Here is a 22,714-nt window from a genome sequence, read left to right as displayed (position 1 = left end):
AGGTCATCGGCGTATCCGCAATGCGGGAGGGGGGTCAGCGGCGGCGGTAGGACCGTGATGAGCATCACGGCGTCCCTTCAATTAACTTATTGCATTCAAGCTGCGCCATTGGAACCTCTTAGCCGGCAGCCGGACCCGGCTTGGGGAAAACTCAATATTGGCACGTACGGTAGAGCCGGCGCAGGAGCGGGAGGGTATTCTCAAAGTCTTACCCCAAAGCCCCGGCTTGTTTATAGACGTGTAGGACGTCCGCGTGGGAGCTGGGTCTGGCACCGGAGAGGGGTTTGCTCCGTCTGTTTTTTACGTTCGTCCCCAAGTCGTTTCTTGAGTTACGATAAGTTCCTGCCATTGTTACACACACGCCGAGTATTGTTTTTGTGAGGGGTTGGTAAGTCATGGGGCGTAGTGGGGGATCATAACTCGGTGGATGTGGTATAGGACCATGAGAGGAGATAGAGAGATTAGTGAGAAGTAGAGAGAGAGAGAGAGGAGATAAGGGAGAGAGGACAGAGAGAATGCGTGAGGGAAGTATTGAGAGGAGAGAGGAGAGAAGGGAGAGAGGGTGGAAAGAGAGAGAGAATGAGTGAGAGAAGTATAGAGAGAAGAGAGCGGAGAGGTGGAAAGACAGAGAGAATGAGTGAGAGAAGTATAGAGAGAAGATAGCGGAGAGGGAGGGTGGAAAGAGAGAGAGAGAATCAGTGAGAGAAGTATAGAGAGAAGATAGCAGAGAGGGTGGAAAGAGAGAGAGAATGAGTGAGAGAAGTATAGAGAGAAGAGAGCGGAGAGGGAGGGTGGAAAGAGAGAGAGAATGAGTGAGAGAAGTATAGAGAGAGAGAAAGGGGAGAGAGGAGAAAGAGAGAGAAGAGAGGAGAGGAGAGTGAAACTATGAGAGTGAGAAAGAAGGATACACATACTAAGATGCGTCACACTTGAAACTGGTGGTTCTTAACCTTTATGGAGGTACCCAACCTTTTAAAAATAGTTCTATCGTCCGCACTGACAAAATCCGATCGTGAATCAATGAGTAGGTGTGTGTCTTGACCTCCGCCGAACCTTTGACACTCAGTTACCGAACCCATGTAGTTCGATCGAACCCAGGTTAACAACCACTTCTCTAAATCAAGACTTCGTGTTTTCCACACACACAAAAAAAAACAACAACAAAAAAAAACAACAACCGATAATGTAGATTCTACATTTATTTATCTAGATCAAATTTAGCATGACATTGGCAGGTCTAACCCAAAAAGCTACAAAGCATACCCAGATCAAAGAGGAAGACATCGGAGTTAAGTCAGGTAGAGTTGAATGGGTGAGGGTAGGTTAGGATCAGTGGCGTCACTAGGCTAAATGGGTGAGGGTAGGTTAGGATCAGTGGCGTCACTAGGCTAAATGGGTGAGGGTAGGTTAGGATCAGTGGCGTCACTAGGCTAAATGGGTGAGGGTAGGTTAGGATCAGTGGCGTCTCTAGGCTGAATGGGTGAGGGCAGGTTAGGATCAGTGGCGTCACTAGGCTGAATGGGTGAGGGTAGGTTAGGATCAGTGGCGTCACTAGACTAAATGGGTGAGGGTAGGTTAGGATCAGTGGCGTCTCTAGGCTGAATGGGTGAGGGTAGGTTAGGATCAGTGGCGTCACTAGGCTAAATGGGTGAGGGTAGGTTAGGATCAGTGGCGTCACTAGACTAAATGGGTGAGGGTAGGTTAGGATCAGTGGCGTCACTAGACTAAATGGGTGAGGGTAGGTTAGGATCAGTGGCGTCACTAGGCTAAATGGGTTAGGGTAGGTTAGGATCAGTGGCGTCACTAGGCTAAATGGGTGAGGGTAGGTTAGGATCAGTGGCGTCACTAAGCTAAATGGGTGAGGGTAGGTTAGGATCAGTGGCGTCACTAGACTAAATGGGTGAGGGTAGGTTAGGATCAGTGGCGTCACTATGCTGAATGGATGAGGGTAGGTTAGGATCAGTGGCGTCACTAGGCTAAATGGGTGAGGGTAGGTTAGGATCAGTGGCGTCACTAGGCTAAATGGGTGAGGGTAGGTTAGGATCAGTGGCGTCACTAGGCTAAATGGGTGAGGGTAGGTTAGGATCAGTGGCGTCACTAGGCTAAATGGGTGAGGGTAGGTTAGGATCAGTGGCGTCACTAGACTAAAAGGGTGAGGGTAGGTTAGGATCAGTGGCGTCACTAGGCTAAATGGGTGAGGGTAGGTTAGGATCAGTGGCGTCACTAGGTTGAATGGGTGAGGGTAAGTTAGGATCAGTGGCGTCACTAGGCTAAATGGGTGAGGGTAGGTTAGGGTGAGGGTAGGTTAGGATCAGTGGCGTCACTAGACTAAATAGGTGAGGGTAGGTTAGGATCAGTGGCGTCACTAGGCTAAATGGATGAGGGTAGGTTAGGATCAGTGGCGTCACTATGCTGAATGGGTGAGGGTAGGTTGGGATCAGTGGCGTCACTAGACTAAATGGGTGAGGGTAGGTTAGGATCAGTGGCGTCACTAGACTAAATGGGTGAGGGTAGGTTAGGATCAGTGGCGTCACTAGGCTAAATGGGTGAGGGTAGGTTAGGATCAGTGGCGTCACTAGGTTGAATGGGTGAGGGTAGGTTAGGATCAGTGGCGTCACTAGGTTGAATGGGTGAGGGCAGGTTAGGATCAGTGGCGTCACTAGGCTAAATGGGTGAGGGTAGGTTAGGATCAGTGGCGTCACTAGACTAAATGGGTGAGGGTAGGTTAGGATCAGTGGCGTCACTAGGCTAAGTGGGTGAGGGTAGGTTAGGATCAGTGGCGTCACTAGGTTGAATGGGTGAGGGTAGGTTAGGATCAGTGGCGTCACTGGTCTAAATGGGTGAGGGTAGGTTAGGATCAGTGGCGTCACTAGGCTAAATGGGTGAGGGTAGGTTAGGATCAGTGGCGTCACTAGGCTAAATGGGTGAGGGTAGGTTAGGATCAGTGGCGTCACTAGGCTAAATGGGTGAGGGTAGGTTAGGATCAGTGGCGTCACTAGGCTAAATGGGTGAGGGTAGGTTAGGATCAGTGGCGTCACTAGGCTAAATGGGTGAGGGTAGGTTAGGATCAGTGGCGTCACTAGGCTAAATGGGTGAGGGTAGGTTAGGATCAGTGGCGTCACTAGGCTAAATGGGTGAGGGTAGGTTAGGATCAGTGGCGTCACTAGGCTAAATGGGTGAGGGTAGGTTAGGATCAGTGGCGTCACTAGGCTAAATGGGTGAGGGTAGGTTAGGATCAGTGGCGTCACTAGACTAAATGGGTGAGGGTAGGTTAGGATCAGTGGCGTCACTAGGCTAAATGGGTGAGGGTAGGTTAGGATCAGTGGCGTCACTAGGTTGAATGGGTGAGGGTAGGTTAGGATCAGTGGCGTCACTAGGCTAAATGGGTGAGGGTAGGTTAGGATCAGTGGCGTCACTAGACTAAATAGGTGAGGGTAGGTTAGGATCAGTGGCGTCACTAGGCTAAATGGATGAGGGTAGGTTAGGATCAGTGGCGTCACTATGCTGAATGGGTGAGGGTAGGTTGGGATCAGTGGCGTCACTAGACTAAATGGGTGAGGGTAGGTTAGGATCAGTGGCGTCACTAGACTAAATGGGTGAGGGTAGGTTAGGATCAGTGGCGTCACTAGGCTAAATGGGTGAGGGTAGGTTAGGATCAGTGGCGTCACTAGGTTGAATGGGTGAGGGTAGGTTAGGATCAGTGGCGTCACTAGGTTGAATGGGTGAGGGCAGGTTAGGATCAGTGGCGTCACTAGGCTAAATGGGTGAGGGTAGGTTAGGATCAGTGGCGTCACTAGACTAAATGGGTGAGGGTAGGTTAGGATCAGTGGCGTCACTAGGCTAAGTGGGTGAGGGTAGGTTAGGATCAGTGGCGTCACTAGGTTGAATGGGTGAGGGTAGGTTAGGATCAGTGGCGTCACTGGTCTAAATGGGTGAGGGTAGGTTAGGATCAGTGGCGTCACTAGGCTAAATGGGTGAGGGTAGGTTAGGATCAGTGGCGTCACTAGGCTAAATGGGTGAGGGTAGGTTAGGATCAGTGGCGTCACTAGGCTAAATGGGTGAGGGTAGGTTAGGATCAGTGGCGTCACTAGGCTAAATGGGTGAGGGTAGGTTAGGATCAGTGGCGTCACTAGGCTAAATGGGTGAGGGTAGGTTAGGATCAGTGGCGTCACTAGGCTAAATGGGTGAGGGTAGGTTAGGATCAGTGGCGTCACTAGGCTAAATGGGTGAGGGTAGGTTAGGATCAGTGGCGTCACTAGACTAAATGGGTGAGGGTAGGTTAGGATCAGTGGCGTCACTAGGCTAAATGGGTGAGGGTAGGTTAGGATCAGTGGCGTCACTAGGTTGAATGGGTTAGGGTAGGTTAGGATCAGTGGCGTCACTAGGCTAAATGGGTGAGGGTAGGTTAGGATCAGTGGCGTCACTAGACTAAATGGGTGAGGGTAGGTTAGGATCAGTGGCGTCACTAGGCTAAATGGGTGAGGGTAGGTTAGGATCAGTGGCGTCACTAGACTAAATGGGTGAGGGTAGGTTAGGATCAGTGGCGTCACTAGGCTAAGTGGGTGAGGGTAGGTTAGGATCAGTGGCGTCACTAGGTTGAATGGGTGAGGGTAGGTTAGGATCAGTGGCGTCACTGGTCTAAATGGGTGAGGGTAGGTTAGGATCAGTGGCGTCACTAGGCTAAATGGGTGAGGGTAGGTTAGGATCAGTGGCGTCACTAGGCTAAATGGGTGAGGGTAGGTTTGGATCAGTGGCGTCACTAGGCTAAATGGGTGAGGGTAGGTTAGGATCAGTGGCGTCACTAGGCTAAATGGGTGAGGGTAGGTTAGGATCAGTGGCGTCACTAGGCTAAATGGGTGAGGGTAGGTTAGGATCAGTGGCGTCACTAGGCTAAATGGGTGAGGGTAGGTTAGGATCAGTGGCGTCACTAGGCTAAATGGGTGAGGGTAGGTTAGGATCAGTGGCGTCACTAGACTAAATGGGTGAGGGTAGGTTAGGATCAGTGGCGTCACTAGGCTAAATGGGTGAGGGTAGGTTAGGATCAGTGGCGTCACTAGGTTGAATGGGTGAGGGTAGGTTAGGATCAGTGGCGTCACTAGGCTAAATGGGTGAGGGTAGGTTAGGATCAGTGGCGTCACTAGACTAAATGGGTGAGGGTAGGTTAGGATCAGTGGCGTCACTAGGCTAAATGGATGAGGGTAGGTTAGGATCAGTGGCGTCACTATACTGAATGGGTGAGGGTAGGTTAGGATCAGTGGCGTCACTAGGCTAAATGGGTGAGGGTAGGTTAGGATCAGTGGCGTCACTAGACTAAATGGGTGAGGGTAGGTTAGGATCAGTGGCGTCACTAGGCTAAATGGGTGAGGGTAGGTTAGGATCAGTGGCGTCACTAGGCTAAATGGGTGAGGGTAGGTTAGGATCAGTGGCGTCACTAGGTTGAATGGGTGAGGGTAGGTTAGGATCAGTGGCGTCACTAGGCTAAATGGGTGAGGGTAGGTTAGGATCAGTGGCGTCACTAGACTAAATGGGTGAGGGTAGGTTAGGATCAGTGGCGTCACTAGGCTAAATGGGTGAGGGTAGGTTAGGATCAGTGGCGTCACTAGACTAAATGGGTGAGGGTAGGTTAGGATCAGTGGCGTCACTAGGCTAAGTGGGTGAGGGTAGGTTAGGATCAGTGGCGTCACTAGGTTGAATGGGTGAGGGTAGGTTAGGATCAGTGGCGTCACTGGTCTAAATGGGTGAGGGTAGGTTAGGATCAGTGGCGTCACTAGGCTAAATGGGTGAGGGTAGGTTAGGATCAGTGGCGTCACTAGGCTAAATGGGTGAGGGTAGGTTTGGATCAGTGGCGTCACTAGGCTAAATGGGTGAGGGTAGGTTAGGATCAGTGGCGTCACTAGGCTAAATGGGTGAGGGTAGGTTAGGATCAGTGGCGTCACTAGGCTAAATGGGTGAGGGTAGGTTAGGATCAGTGGCGTCACTAGGCTAAATGGGTGAGGGTAGGTTAGGATCAGTGGCGTCACTAGGCTAAATGGGTGAGGGTAGGTTAGGATCAGTGGCGTCACTAGACTAAATGGGTGAGGGTAGGTTAGGATCAGTGGCGTCACTAGGCTAAATGGGTGAGGGTAGGTTAGGATCAGTGGCGTCACTAGGTTGAATGGGTGAGGGTAGGTTAGGATCAGTGGCGTCACTAGGCTAAATGGGTGAGGGTAGGTTAGGATCAGTGGCGTCACTAGACTAAATGGGTGAGGGTAGGTTAGGATCAGTGGCGTCACTAGGCTAAATGGATGAGGGTAGGTTAGGATCAGTGGCGTCACTATACTGAATGGGTGAGGGTAGGTTAGGATCAGTGGCGTCACTAGGCTAAATGGGTGAGGGTAGGTTAGGATCAGTGGCGTCACTAGACTAAATGGGTGAGGGTAGGTTAGGATCAGTGGCGTCACTAGGCTAAATGGGTGAGGGTAGGTTAGGATCAGTGGCGTCACTAGGTTAAATGGGTGAGGGCAGGTTAGGATCAGTGGCGTCACTAGGCTAAATGGGTGAGGGTAGGTTAGGATCAGTGGCGTCACTAGACTAAATGGGTGAGGGTAGGTTAGGATCAGTGGCGTCACTAGGCTAAATGGGTGAGGGTAGGTTAGGATCAGTGGCGTCACTAGGTTGAATGGGTGAGGGTAGGTTAGGATCAGTGGCGTCACTGGTCTAAATGGGTGAGGGTAGGTTAGGATCAGTGGCGTCACTATGCTAAATGGGTGAGGGTAGGTTAGGATCACTGGCGTCACTAGGCTAAATGGGTGAGGGTAGGTTAGGATCAGTGGCGTCACTGGGGGGAATGGGTGAGGGTAGGTTAGGATCAGTGGCGTCACTAGACTAAATGGGTGAGGGTAGGTTAGGATCAGTGGCGTCACTAGGCTAAATGGGTGAGGGTAGGTTAGGATCAGTGGCGTCACTAGGTTGAATGGGTGAGGGTAGGTTAGGATCAGTGGCGTCACTAGGCTAAATGGGTGAGGGTAGGTTAGGATCAGTGGCGTCACTAGACTAAATGGGTGAGGGTAGGTTAGGATCAGTGGCGTCACTAGGCTAAATGGATGAGGGTAGGTTAGGATCAGTGGCGTCACTATGCTGAATGGGTGAGGGTAGGTTAGGATCAGTGGCGTCACTAGGCTAAATGGGTGAGGGTAGGTTAGGATCAGTGGCGTCACTAGACTAAATGGGTGAGGGTAGGTTAGGATCAGTGGCGTCACTAGGCTAAATGGGTGAGGGTAGGTTAGGATCAGTGGCGTCACTAGGCTAAATGGGTGAGGGTAGGTTAGGATCAGTGGCGTCACTAGACTAAATGGGTGAGGGTAGGTTAGGATCAGTGGCGTCACTAGGCTAAATGGGTGAGGGTAGGTTAGGATCAGTGGCGTCACTAGGCGAAATGGGTGAGGGTAGGTTAGGATCAGTGGCGTCACTAGACTAAATGGGTGAGGGTAGGTTAGGATCAGTGGCGTCACTAGGCTAAATGGGTGAGGGTAGGTTAGGATCAGTGGCGTCACTAGGTTGAATGGGTGAGGGTAGGTTAGGATCAGTGGCGTCACTGGTCTAAATGGGTGAGGGTAGGTTAGGATCAGTGGCGTCACTATGCTAAATGGGTGAGGGTAGGTTAGGATCAGTGGCGTCACTAGGCTAAATGGGTGAGGGTAGGTTAGGATCAGTGGCGTCACTGGGGGGAATGGGTGAGGGTAGGTTAGGATCAGTGGCGTCACTAGACTAAATGGGTGAGGGTAGGTTAGGATCAGTGGCGTCTCTAGGCTGAATGGGTGAGGGTAGGTTAAGATCAGTGGCGTCACTAGGCTAAATGGGTGAGGGTAGGTTAGGATCAGTGGCGTCACTATGTTGAATGGGTGAGGGTAGGTTAGGATCAGTGGCGTCACTAGGTTGTTATCCGGTGTTGTAACTCCTGGTGCCACCCCTCCAACACCGTTCTTGTTTTTTTTTTTTGTGTCATGGTAGTTCTCTATTTTTTTAAAAATTGTCTTGGTTGTCACCCACCCCATCTTTGTATGATACTTTACGAAGTATTTCATTATAATTAGCAGTTCATTTAACTGGACGCAAATAATGAAAGTATAATTGCGCGGACAATTTGTGTTTTATAAAGGAAATATTGGTTAATTAAAAAACAAAATCATTAAACATCTAATTCAGTCATATTTTATGTCACAATGCATAGCCTTCGGGTTTTGATCTACGTGAAAGAAATCGGTCCAGTAGAAGTGGTCAAAAATTTGCACGCAAGTTTGCGACAATGACAGATGCATAAATATAGATACATTTATATGATTTTTTTTAAAAATCAGGAATCTGACATGGTAAAGTACTACTTCCAGCCATCGGAAATCACATACAACTTGAAAACAAATTAGTGAATAAGTTCTTACACCTGTCTATGAAATGTCGTCCATTTACCTGAAACGGTACTAATGTTACCGTAATTAATAAAACAGAAACAGTAAAGTACTTAAACGGTACTGAAGTTATTGGCTTTTGAAAAACCATAAGTATAGTAAGTGCCACATCCAGTCCCTTGAAGTCGCTAAAATTTTTATACAGAATTACAAGTTTGATATGCTACTTATATATAAAATTTCGTCAAATGAACTCAAACGGTACTCAACTTATCATGTTCACAGAAAGACACACTGAAAGAACTGCAAAAACAAATTTTTCCGACACATTACGATTTTTTTGCACGATTACAATAGTTCATCTATAACTAACTTATTATAGAATTTATAATTTTATGTTCGTTTAACAGTAAAATCATATCCTTTTTTGTGTGTGAATTAAACATTGAAATTTAATACAATCATAGAAACTTCAACTACAAAACTTCTTTAATGTGACTCTCGCATCTTCAATAATTCAATGCTTCACACTAATCAGAAGAATTAGCTCGAGCAACCGAGGAAAGACATAAACTAACATACTGTATGAAACTGGGTCTTTAAAGCATAATGCAAGTTAAGATCGACTGGTAGATCAACAATATTTAAGCATACAAAAAAAATCTAAATGTTTCACAGATATTTGTTTTAACTGTTAGACCCAATTAAATTTTTTAAAAACCTTAATAAGAATTAAATTAAGTACATATATATAGAATTGTATACATTTTTACAAAAACAAGCAGAATACATCACTATCACAACAGTTAATGCCCTTGTCAAGGGTTATAATTCAAATTTTCTTTTCCTTAAAAAATATGTTTCGCTGCCTTTCTTTCACAATGTACCCATTGCCTGACAAACTCCCGTCAAAACCGTATAAACGTGTGCAAGCAATATAAACTCTCTCGTCCCCCGGGGACAGGGCGTCAAGCACCAGGGGGAGGCGGGCATCCCCTCACCCCCAGCAAGACTCCCAGTTATTCCATCCCGTATTTCGAACATCAACATTGGCCCGTCACTAATCATTATGCGTCATCTTTCACTGATGGAATAAATTATTTAGCAAAAACATAAAAAAATAAATAAAATACACAGCTTACAGACCCGTATTGTAGGAGAAACGATAGTTAATAAATAATAACGAGTACAACGTAGTGGTCGTTATTTTATGTAACACTTTCATTGCATAATCATCATCATATTCCGGCTTATTAATACATTCATTTATTTTTGTTGTTTCAAATTCTGATCATCTTATTTGAACAACTTTCATACACACTGAAAAAAATAGTTGTCTACGTGTTTTTGCCTTAAGTTATTGTAGGGATGATTTTTTGAATTTGGTAATCTGAAACAAATACAGTTTGGAACATGAAATATGGGAGAAGGCGGAGGTTTGCTATGGCAAGAGAGGAGATATGTGTCTCTAATGGTATCACAAAGTGATACTACGTCTGCATTCATTGATTTCGTTCACCCATCACAAAGTGATACTACATCTGCATTCATTGATTTCGTTCACCCATCACAAAGTGATACTACATCTGCATTCATTGTTAACCCATCACACTGCCGTGTGCCGACAAAGATCATAAGTCAAACGCCCGCTGGACAAGTTAGTAAATATTCCTCTTTAGACCTAGCGATCTATTTGGCAGATGGATTAGAGATAATGTTTCTTGACCTCGGCATATGAAGGAATAAAGTGTTCAGCACTACGCCCAGTCGACTTTATCTTCCGTAACGTGAGTTAGGAACACATCAGAGCTAGGCGAAACGTCCACTGTAGTTGTCTTTGAATTGTGATAATACTAACACTGCCTGTTTTAATCACTACTTTTTGCATACATTCCATCATTTTCATTGAATTGGGTAGTCAGCGCTATGCTTAGTCGACGTACAGATAGCTCAAGGTACTTAACCACCAAATAAATTACGCAATTTAAAAACCAGTTTTGTTTCTAATTCTAAAGATTTAAATGACACTGTCTTCATACGAAAAGGTATTTATATATATTACCCCCTATTCTACGTACAGCATAAAAAAGTCTACATTACATATAAGAAGCTTCCTGGGTTGTACGAGCCAATCAGGTCATTCATGGTTTACTTAACAGCTTGGTTTTCTCTTTCAGGCACTCTCTTAGAATCGCAGACGCACTGGAAACTGTTTTTTTCTACGCACTGGAAATTATTTTTCTCTTTTCAGTACTCCCATAGACCCACTGAAAATTATTTTTCTCCAATCATTACTACAATAAACGCGCTGGAAATTACTTTTCTCCTTACAGTACTCCCATAGACACACTGGAAGTTATTTTTCTCTTTCGGCACTCTCCTAGACGTACTGGAAACTGTTCAATAACCACCAGCGCCTTGGCATCACCCCCCCCCTTCCATCCGTCCCACCCCACCCCCCGGCACAATTTGGGTGACTGCTTGGACACGGAGAGACAAATATTTTCCTTCCAATTTATAGGCAAGGGCATTTCGGTTAAGCGCCGGTGCGGCTCAGCGTCGAAGGGCGTAGGGTAACGGTAATGTGATAGTAATTAGTCTCTGGATTCAGTTACGCCTTACAGTCGAATCACGTTAGGCTAAATTGTGTATGAAAAAGAATTAATGCTTAGAGTATAATCTCTGTGTGAAAGTAATTAGCAGTATGTTAAAAAAATAACACATAAAAGTAAAATCAGTATTTAATAGTAATTAATTGGAAATCTTATTGGGAAATTTATTTTTGATTCCTAAAAAAACTATGCATTTGAGTAAAATTAATGGCATAGTAATTTGTGACAGTAAAAATAATTTCACATGAGGGTAAACTAATGTGATTGTAATTTAGAACAAAAAGCAATCGTGAACTAGACGAAATAATTATGGAAACAACAATTGTGGCAACAATTTAATTTAATTTGTGCAAAAACTAAGATTTCTTCTATTGGCCAGCTTGTAGTAAAAGAAGAGATCAGAGCCTGGGAAACTAGAATTTATTTCAAAGCTTAAACCTTAGGTAACACTATGGTCGCTTTTGCCTAAAGACCGTAGCAGAAATATTTTGATTTAAAAGGCAACAATTTGCTGATAGAATAGAGTTTTATAAAAGTAGAAAAAAAAATTCCGATTTAATTTTTTTCACTTATATTGTAACTGTGACTTAGTTTGGGACCAGCTTGTATTTTATTGTTTGGTTAATTTATAAGTAAGAAATGCCATCTCAACCAGTTTAGTTTCAAAAGATAAATCTAATGTTATTAATAACAAACGAAAATATAGCCTTCACCTGATAGAAAACTGTTTTATATGCCGGATCAAAAATAAACGATTGTTTATTTTAATTCATGGAAAACAATTATTGTCATATCTGGCACTCACATTTCAAATTAGATGGCTTTGAGTGTGTGTGTGTGTGTGTGTGTGTGTGTGTGCAGGGGGGTGGGGAGGGGCAAGATATATGCATATAAATGTGCACATACATACACACACAGACACATAAACACACAAACACCGATATATATATATATATATATATATATATATATATATATATATATATATATATATATATATATATATATATATATATATATATATATATATATATATATATATATATACACATACATAAACACAGTGCCCCCTGATACACTTAACTATCCGCCTACGGCCACCCATTACAAATCTGAACACGCACCTCAAGGCGTCATAGATTCCCCGTAGAGAGAACAAAGATATCCCCCACATAGATCAAGCCGGGCCTGCTGTGTGATCTCAATACACTTTTCCCTGATCAAAACTCCAAGCTTGTCTAATATTTGTTCCAACAAGTGGCACATCACTCAATCTTTAAACAATCACACACCACCACCCCTCTCCTCCCTACCCTTGCCTTGGTTTTTTTTTTCTTGTTTTTTTTTTAACCGGCGGTACCCCCGAGCTGTTTTTAGCACTCCACAATTATCCACCCTTCTCTTAATCTCAGTTGTGTTTTTTTTTTTTTGTCTTCCAGGATAGAATCACCAGCTACGCTAATAAATCCACAGCTATTCTGTCAGTTTTCTGGTAGTTTCCATAACCATGTTTAAAAATGAGTAGGGACTAGTAAATTTTAATGTTCTAACCGGGGTTGGCCACAAGAAAACTGGAAAAAAAATCGGTTTATCGCTGAAATAGGTGCTGTAAAAACATGGCCTCTTCGTGTTTTTGTTTCGTTTTTTAAAAACGGTTTCTTTAATTAACCCTTCCGAGTTGTTATATTGTTGTTATTGTATATAACAATTTGTAAAGTAACACGTGACTTAGTCGAAGACATCGGTCCTCAGTCTTATTACATTATGATTTAAGTAGCGAAAGGACCGTTTTTTATTCATAGCCAGTGTTTCTTCAAGACTTTTTTCTCCGGGGGTGCAGTTGACATTTTTGGATGGGGGGGGGCGGACTCAAATTTCCGGGGGGGGGGGGGGGCGGACACTGTTAAAAGTATATATTTTCTATATAAATTCCATTTCGTTCAGGGGGGGGGGGGGCGGTAGACTTTCTCCGCCCCCCCCCCCCCCCCGAAGAGATGCCTAGAAGAAACTCTGTTCATATCCCGAACCTTTTGGACACAGCCAGTCCACATCTGGTCCTTACCCACTTGCCTTTCTATAAATAAATTCGAGAAATTATTGTTATGCACATGACACAATAAAATAAAATGCGCAAATAATACACCATTCATCTAAAATTTGTTGACCACAATCGCGCGCCAGTTTAAGATAACAATGTTCGCTAATCACCTGGTTTCGCTAGTCGTGGCTGACACACCGGAAACGATTCTCTGACAGAAATACCAAAATAATGAACCAGGAAAGGGGAGATGACTCTAGAGAAAGGAAATCTTCAAAAGACAAGGAATTAGTTCTAGTTTCCTCGTCTCGAGTTGTCGTTACTGACGTCTGAAGCAGCGATGGTTAAAAATATTCCGGACACAGAGTGTATGGGGTAGAGAGTGTTCGATCTGGCTGTTAGTCTATGGGAAGTGTCGTTATGTGTGGGTGTTATGGTCTATAGGAAGTGTTGTTATGTGTGGTTGTTATGGTCTAAAGGAAGTGTTGTTATGTGTGGTTGTTATGGTCTATAGGAAGTGTTGTTATGTGTGGTTGTTATGGTCTATAGGAAGTGTTGTTATGTGTGGGTGTTATAGTCTATAGGAAGTGTTGTTATGTGTGTGTGTTATGGTCTATAGGAAGTGTCGTTATGTGTGTTATGGTCTATAGGAAGTGTTGTTATGTGTGGGTGTTGTAGTCTATAGGAAGTGTCGTTATGTGTGTGTGTTATGGTCTATAGGAAGTGTCGTTATGTGTGTTATGGTCTATAGGAAGTGTCGTTATGTGTGTTATGGTCTATAGGAAGTGTTGTTATGTGTGGGTGTTGTAGTCTATAGGAAGTGTTGTTATGTGTGGGTGTTATGGTCTATGGGAAGTGTCGTTAAGTGTGGGTGTTGTGGTCTATGGGAAGTGTCGTTAAGTGTGGGTGTTGTGGTCTATGGGAAGTGTCGTTAAGTGTGGGTGTTATGGTCTATAGGAAGTGTCGTTATGTGTGGGTGTTGTGGTCTATGGGAAGTGTCGTTAAGTGTGGGTGTTGTGGTCTATGGGAAGTGTCGTTAAGTGTGGGTGTTATGGTCTATAGGAAGTGTCGTTATGTGTGGGTGTTGTAGTCTATAGGAAGTGTCGTTATGTGAGGGTGTTATAGTCTATAGGAAGTGTCGTTATGTGAGGGTGTTATAGTCTATAGGAAGTGTCGTTATGTGAGGGTGTTGTAGTGTATGGGAAGTGTCGTTATGTGCGGGTGTTATAGTCTATAGACAGTGTCGTTATGTGTGGGTGTTGTAGTGTATGGGAAGTGTCGTTATGTGCGGGTGTTATAGTCTATAGACAGTGTCGTTATGTGTGGGTGTTGTGGTCTATAAGAAGTGCCGTTATGTGCGGGTGTTGTGGTCTATAAAAGTGTCGTTATGTGTGGGTGTTATGGTCTATAGGAAGTGTCGTTAGCTGTGAGTGTTTTTCTTTAGGAAGTGTGTCGTTATGTGCAGCTGTTTCACTCAAGTTTCAGAATAAATGAAATGTTAAATGCGGCCATTTCACAGTCTATAAAAACTTTTTTCTCCGTCTTTCTGCATCCGACAGTAATTATAAAGTGCTGTCTGACTATAGAAGCTATATCACACCGAGAAATTCTGTACAACGTTTATTCATATCCCTGAGTATAGTAATACTGTCCGTCTAAGAACCTATTAAAGGTGTCATGTCTCACGATTTCTATGACTGAATGTTTTTTAACAATGTCCAGCCTTTTGAATAGTCTCTCTAAATTGTTTAGTCTGTCTGACTTAGATAGGGAATCTGTTCAACCTCTATGTGACTGCCGACCAGCTTTTTAAAATTCTTGAACCAACTGAGTTAAAGTTAACTGTTTTTTGTTTGTTTGTGGATTATGTCATTTAGAACCTTGGCTTAATTACTTCCTGGGATTCTAGCACCATATATTTGAGGCACAGCTTTAAAATTGTGTCTTCTCTTAAATTTTCTTCCTATCCCATCACTGATATCACGTCAAAATTAGTCAGTAAAAAAAAAAACAACCCATAACTCTACAGGCACAATTAAACTTAAAATTTCCGGAGGGGGGGGGGGGGCGGACACTGGTAAAAGTATTTATTTTCTATATAAATTCCATTCCGTTCGGGGGGGGGGGGGGGGAGGAGAGGTAAACTTTCTTCGGAGACCCAAGTCCCCCCCCCCCTGGAAGAAACTCTGTTATTTTAATATTGTTAGTAAAATATTTTTAGACTTAGCCCTCCTTTAGCGGTAAAACAAATATTTTCTCACGGTCCGAGACATAAATGGGTTATAATGTTTTGAAAACTTTTGAGAAACTTCTTTACGTACTCACAAGTCAAAAATACGTAACCTTTTTCAAACTCCCAAGGAAAAAAATGGGTTGGATTGGACACACATTGCGCAGACCACCAACCAACATCATCAGGCGGGCATTGGGGTGGATCCCTGAAGGAAAGCGATAAAGAGGTCAGCCATGAAACACATGAAGACGGGACCTTTTGGCTGAAACCACAAAGATGGGTAACACATGGTGCCAGATTGAGAGAATATCACAGGGCAGATGATTTGGAGATCTTTGGTTGGCGGCCCAGGCCCCAGAAGGACGGAGCACTCAGGAAATCTTTGCAGGGGTGACGGGCAGTGACAATGAAGTAAAAATGCGAAATATTATTTCCAAGTACAAAGTGCGAAACCTTTGTCATACTCACAAGTAAAAAATGCAAAACTTTTTCCATACTCACAAGTCTAAAATGCGAAAAAAATATTTCTTACTCGCAAATAAGCAATAAGGAAATGTGTCTATACTCCTGATAAAATTTCGAAACCTTTTACATGATCATTTTGTTTTTACAAAATACTCGAAAATCCGAAACGTGAAACCTTTTCCCTACTCACCTATAATAATAATTTAAACCTTTGCATACTCCCAAATCCTGAATGCGAAACCTTTTTCATACTCCCTAATCCTAAATGCGAAACCTTTTTCATACTCCCAAATCCTGAATGCGAAACCTTTTTCATACTCCCAAATCCTGAATGCGAAACCTTTTTCATAGACCTTAATCCTAAATGCGAAACCTTTTTCATACTTCTAAATCCTGAATGCGAAACCTTTTTCATAGACCTTAATCCTAAATGCGAAACCTTTTTCCTTCTCTCAAGTCAAAAATGCGAAACCTCGCCCATACTCCCAAGACAAGCGAAATGGTTTTCTTATGCAGAGCAAGCAAGGCGCGGTATCGGAACAGCAAACGCTCTTAGACATGCGATTATCTGGGAATTTATCTGCATTAATAAACGATCGCCTACTCTACGTGTATCAGCCTGCGCCGTCCTGGGATTCGCCAACAATATGCATACACTAAATTCATGACCAACAAAATTACCGCCTACAAAACAAAAAGCAATCAAGCCTTGGGCTTAAGAAAACAAAATCGGATACAGAATCACTTCAATGGGGGAAAACATGATCTGGCGAATGTGTATGTACCAAAGATCTCCTCATTGGCTGTCTAAATATAGCAAGTCTCAAGTCCCGTAACCCACGTCTGTGTGGATGTTTTCCCTTTGACTTGGCCGTAAGTGGAGCATCAATTATAATAACAGTTTTTGAGCAACAACTTTTTATGACCACAGTTCATTAGAAAAATCGATACAGTTATTTCGTCTACCAGAGGGTAACAGACGGGAAGAAGTGGGAGGCAATCGTGTGACTTATTTAACAGCCAGCGTTTGTGGTATGTCGCCAGCGAACCGACTCTTTGCTTATTTACTAAGTTATGTATTGGTAAACGGAGCAATCGAAATGAATCGTAACTCATCTATACCTATACAAGTGCGAATTGGTTTTGAACAGTCGGTAAAGTTAAGTGCTGCTTATACAAAATAGTGGTTTATTTTTTCCAAGATCCGTTACTTAGTTCTATCTAGCATTAAAAGTTCCCCTTCGGACCTATCAACTAATAGGGTAGATGAAGTAGAGTTAATTTGGTTCTTGACCTCGGCATATGTATGGGTGGATATGGTCCGCAATTTGCCCAGCAGTCTTTACTATCCCTGACATGATTCAGGAGAGGTGGGTGGACTCGGAGACATTCTTTAGACTCTAGTAAGGATTGTAATCAGAGTTCTAGACTTTTGGATTTACCACCCGACCACGCCATCCTTATTAAAGAATAAAAGACTTATTAAAGTGCACAAATAATTCGTTGTTTATAAAGACCAAAATAACGTTGCACTTTTATAAAGTGATATCTTTGTACCTCAAAGCAAGTTTCAATAACATACATGATTTCAAGTTTTTTTTTTTTTTTTTTTTTTTTTTTTTTTTTTTATGTAATTGTCTTCGCTTTGACAACATATTTCTCCAATCTAGATTAAATAAAATTGATTCAGTCTTGTTTTTCACACTTTTCTGACTATAAAATATGGCTCTTTCACACACGTACGCACAACTTATTTATAGATTATTATTTGAACAGACAGCATTGTTCCGTGTTATTCAATGCGAGGGCCGATGATGTGAGAGTGAGTGGAAATCTCTTCAACTAGGTCGAGAGTATTTCTCGTTAGGTCCTAGCGAGCCTCGGCGGTACTGAGGGAAGTGCTAAAAATAGAACGATCGTGACATCTGCTAGCGCTAAGGTGACTTATAGGCCATCTTCTTGGCCGGCTTTTGGAGCGAGGCTCGTTAGATATCTGGCCACAAGTTGGGGAAACTTGTCTTGAAGATAATGATCTCTATGCCTGGCTAATAATGGGATGGGGTCACAGTCATATAATGGGTTGGGGGGGGGGGGTTACAGTCATACAATGGGTTGGGGGGGGGGGGGCTACAGTCGTATAATGGGTTGGGGGGCTACAGTCGTATAATGGGTTGGGGGCTACAGTCATACAATGGGTTGGGGGGCTACAGTCGTATAATGGGTTGGGGGCTACAGTCATACAATGGGTTGGGGGCTACAGTCATACAATGGGTTGGGGGGCTACAGTCGTATAATGGGTTGGGGGCTACAGTCATATAATGGGTTGGGGGCTACAGTCATACAATGGGTTGGGGGCTACAGTCGTATAATGGGTTGGGGGCTACAGTCGTATAATGGGTTGGGGGCTACAGTCATACAATGGGTTGGGGGGCTACAGTCGTATAATGGGTTGGGGGCTACAGTCATACAATGGGTTGGGGGCTACAGTCATACAATGGGTTGGGGGGCTACAGTCGTATAATGGGTTGGGGGCTACAGTCATATAATGGGTTGGGGGCTACAGTCATACAATGGGTTGGGGGCTACAGTCGTATAATGGGTTGGGGGCTACAGTCATATAATGGGTTGGGGGCTACAGTCATACAATGGGTTGGGGGCTACAGTCATACAATAGGTTGGGGGGCTACAGTCGTATAATGGGTTGGGGGCTACAGTCATATAATGGGTTGGGGGCTACAGTCATACAATGGGTTGGGGGCTACAGTCATACAATGGGTTGGGGGCTACAGTCATACAATGGGTTGGGGGGCTACAGTCGTATAATGGGTTGGGGGCTACAGTCATATAATGGGTTGGGGGCTACAGTCATACAATGGGTTGGTGGCTACAGTCATACAATGGGTTGGGGGCTACAGTCATACAATGGGTTGGGGGGCTACAGTCGTATAATGGGTTTGGGGCTACAGTCATACAATGGGTTGGGGGCTACAGTCATACAATGGGTTGGGGGCTACAGTCATACAATGGGTTGGGGGCTACAGTCATACAATGGGTTGGGGGCCTACAGTCATACAATGGGTTAGGGGCTACAGTCATACAATGGGTTGGGGGCTACAGTCATACAGTGGGTTGGGGGGCTACAGATACAATGGGTTGGGGGCCTACAGTCATACAATGAGTTAGGGGCTACAGTCTTACAATGGATTGGGGGCTACAGTCATACAATGGGTTAGGGGCCTACAGTCATACAATGGGTTGGGGGCTACAGTCATACAATGGGTTGGGGGCTACAGTCATACAATGGGTTGGGGGGCTACAGTCGTATAATGGGTTGGGGGCTACAGTCATACAATGGGTTGGGGGCTACAGTCATACAATGGGTTGGGGGCTACAGTCATACAATGGGTTGGGGGCTACAGTCATACAATGGGTTGGGGGCTACAGTCATACAATGGGTTGGGGGCCTACAGTCATACAATGAGTTAGGGGCTACAGTCTTACAATGGGTTGGGGGCTACAGTCATACAATGGGTTAGGGGCCTACAGTCATACAATGGGTTGGGGGCTACAGTCATACAATGGGTTGGGGGCTACAGTCATACAATGGGTTGGGGGGCTACAGTCGTATAATGGGTTGGGGGCTACAGTCATACAATGGGTTGGGGGCTACAGTCATACAATGGGTTGGGGGCTACAGTCATACAATGGGTTGGGGGCCTACAGTCATACAATGAGTTAGGGGCTACAGTCTTACAATGGGTTGGGGGCTACAGTCATACAATGGGTTAGGGGCCTACAGTCATACAATGGGTTGGGGGCTACAGTCATACAATGGGTTGGGGGCTACAGTCATACAATGGGTTGGGGGCTACAGTCATACAATGGGTTGGGGACCTACAGTCATACAATGGGTTGGGGGCCTACAGTCATACAATGGGTTGGGGGCTACAGTCATACAATGGGTTGGGGGCTAGTTATACAATGCATTAGGGCCTAGTTAAACAATGGGTTGGGGGCTTGTTATGCAATGAGTTGGGGGCTAGTTGCACATTGTGTTGGGGCTAGTTGGTTCTACTCACATACAAATAGTTGTTTTAAAAAATTGTGGTAGGCTCCTACAGAAATGCATGTATGACCCAAGCACGCAGCAACACTGTGAAATTGGAGCAAACATAGGCTACTCGGACAGCTTCAGTTATAATCTACGCTTTCCATAGAGCAGATAAAATACAGCGTTATCTGTCTCCATTACCACAACGTATGAAGGGATGGTCAATGCTATGTCAAACAGCCTTCACTTTCCCTTACATGAGTCAGGTAAATTTATTAGATCGGCGGACTCAGTTACGGGTTTTGGAGCTAGGGAACCGAACTCTCTTTCGGATTTGCAATCGTGTGCTCTAACATTTGACCATGCGGTCCCATAATACTCAATTTGTATAACATTTAATTCACGCAAAATATATTTTAGACAAGGCATTTCTAAAACTTTAATAAAAGAAATGTAGATTTAAGCATGATTTACTAGAGATGTGCACAAACAGAGAACAGAGCAACCCCTCCCCCTTCCCTGTCAATTAGCCCCCCGGACATAACCCCCCCCCGACATTACCCCGGAGTAATTACCCCCCCCCCCCGTCAATTCCCATCCCCCAGTAGGACATTACCCCTCCCCTGCCTCGGACACAGCTTAATGTACATCTAGGGTTAAAGTTAGGGTTAGGGTTAGGATTAGGGTTAGGGCTGTTAAGTTTAAAGCTGATGTGAATACTTAGGTTTTGGTCTATGATTAAGGTTAGGATTAAGGTAATATATAGATATAGAATTTGAGATAGAGTTAGGGATCTAACTTGAGAGGGGGGGGGGGGTAATTCCCCGTGGGGGTAATTGACAGGGTAGTAATTGACAGGGGGTAATTGCTCCGGGGGTAAATACGGGGGGATGTCCGGGGGTTAATTGTCGGTGGGATAATGTCCTGTATCCGCATAAAATAATGTAAAGATGGCAGCGGTTCATGTTACTACAAGACATGACATTTTATTGTTTAGAGTGAAGAAGACACGCAAAGCAATGTGAAGATGGCAGGCTGTACAATACGCTACTACAAGACACATGGACTTGACACTTATATGCAGTTCAGAGCGAAGAAGACACGGTGACATGACTCACCTATAAACGTCATTCTGACTAGGGTAGACCGGGCCACTTACCTATAAACGTCATTCTGACTAGGGTAGACAGAGTCACATGACTTACCTATAAACGTCATTCTGACTAGGGTAGACCGGGCCGGGTTTAGCAGACCAGCAGCCCATGGCTCTCTCCTTGCCAGCAGAAGGCGGGGTGGTTGAAAAAGGCGATAACGTTGGTGACTGTCTGTACGACGATGAGGAGGATGAAGAAGAGGACAGCATGCGTGATATCAAAGGCGAGTCGCCCCTGTCGTTGCCCTGGAAGGCCTGGGCCGTGAACTCGAGCACGTCCCGGAGGAGTTCGTCTGCTCTCACGTCCGTGTTCACGAGGAACGCTTTCGTCCCCAGCGGGAAATCCCGGAGCAGGTCTTCGTTTCGCGTGTACGCGTTCTCCGTGATAATCCAGGCGAGGAGGTTGAGGTGGGAGAAGACGTGCTTGGCGCTGATGAATATCCGCCGGGCCAGCGCCGCCGTGGCGTGGAGGACAAATATCCTAGAGGAGTTACGGCACAGGGACTCGAGCGAGTTGTTGAGAGCTTCTTCCGAGATGGTGTTGGATATGAAGATCTCGTCCTCGACCGTCCATTTGCCGTCTATCGTGAGGTCCCTGACGATGTAAAATGAAAAAATTCACAAGTATTTTATTTGTTGGGGTTGAAAAAAATAATATGAAAATTAAACCCGTTTGTTGACAATGCCTATCATTCTGTGTAAACAACTAAACCATTTGAGAATCTAACCAGTTTAATAACAATTTTAGAATTATGCTAAGGGCGTGTAAGCAACCAAACCATTTGAGAATCTAACCCGTTTAATAACAATTTTAAAATCATGCTAAGAGCGTGTATACAATTAAACCATTTGAGAATCCGACCCGTTTAATAACAATTTTAAAATTATGCTAAGAGCGTGTATGCAACCAAACTATCCGTGAATCCAACCCGTTTTATTCCAGTGTGAATCAGGCATATCATGCATTGAGCTTGTATAAAACTAAACCATTTGAAAATCTAACCCGTTTGATACCAGTTATAATCATGATAAGAGCGTGTAAAACCAAACCATTTGAGAATCCAAACCGTATTATGCCAGTGCTAATCATGCATTGAGCTTGTATAAAACTAAATCATTTGTACATTCCCGTCAGAATCTGAGACTATAATAACATTTCTGCAGTCAATGTTAACCTGAGCCTGGTTGGGACTGGGGTATCCGGCCAGGGTATGGGAGGGTGGGGCGAAAGGGGGGGGGGTCAGTTAATCTTGTACTGGCAAACAAGGTTAGACAATTATGGTTACAATTGGCTATTGACAGGTAATGAAGCGATGGCTGGTCTCTTGTGAATACACACATAGAATCTATACTATCGATAGTTCTACATTCAGAAACGGCTCTAACTGTGCTCTATAAAAGTGAATCTTTACACACGGCAACGTGCTAGCACACAGATCTGTATACGGTCTATAGACGCACCACCGAAGTAATGGACCTTATGACATTCAGGTCTATAGCTGTGGGCTGAATATCTAATTATTGTTTGACTGTCGTTCAGACATAAAAGTTCGCTTAAACATACCTTGTCACCTCGGAGCCTGTAAAGCCATTTTAAACACCATGTAACCCACCTGAATGTATAAAGGCCATCAGAGCAGATAACCCACATGAATGTCCGCTAAAAGCCACAATAACACACCAGGTAACCCACAAGAACGTCCGCTAAAGGCCAGAATAACACACCAGGTAACCCACCTGAATGTCCGGTAAAAGCCATCATAACACGACAGTTAACC

At 44.4% G+C, this 22,714-nt stretch overlaps 1 protein-coding gene across 1 annotated transcript in view; it reads right to left on the bottom strand.

Annotated features, from left to right (window-relative positions):
• LOC131955601 (glutamate receptor ionotropic, NMDA 3A) overlaps window positions 1-22,714 on the bottom strand; it is a 39,129-nt gene that overhangs the window by 14,996 nt on the left and 1,419 nt on the right. The window contains exon 3 of the mRNA XM_059319779.1: window positions 20,989-21,531. Within this exon, the coding sequence (XP_059175762.1) occupies window positions 20,989-21,531 (543 nt within the window). The remainder of the gene's footprint in view (window positions 1-20,988; window positions 21,532-22,714) is intronic.

This window comes from Physella acuta, unplaced genomic scaffold (genome assembly GCF_028476545.2).
Source record: "Physella acuta isolate Inbredline_101_S28 unplaced genomic scaffold, ASM2847654v3 ptg001084l, whole genome shotgun sequence".
In the NCBI taxonomy this organism is placed as follows: Eukaryota; Metazoa; Mollusca; class Gastropoda; family Physidae; genus Physella; species Physella acuta.
The sequence above is the reverse complement of the archived record's forward strand: the minus strand, read 5'-3'. Positions and strand labels throughout refer to the sequence as shown.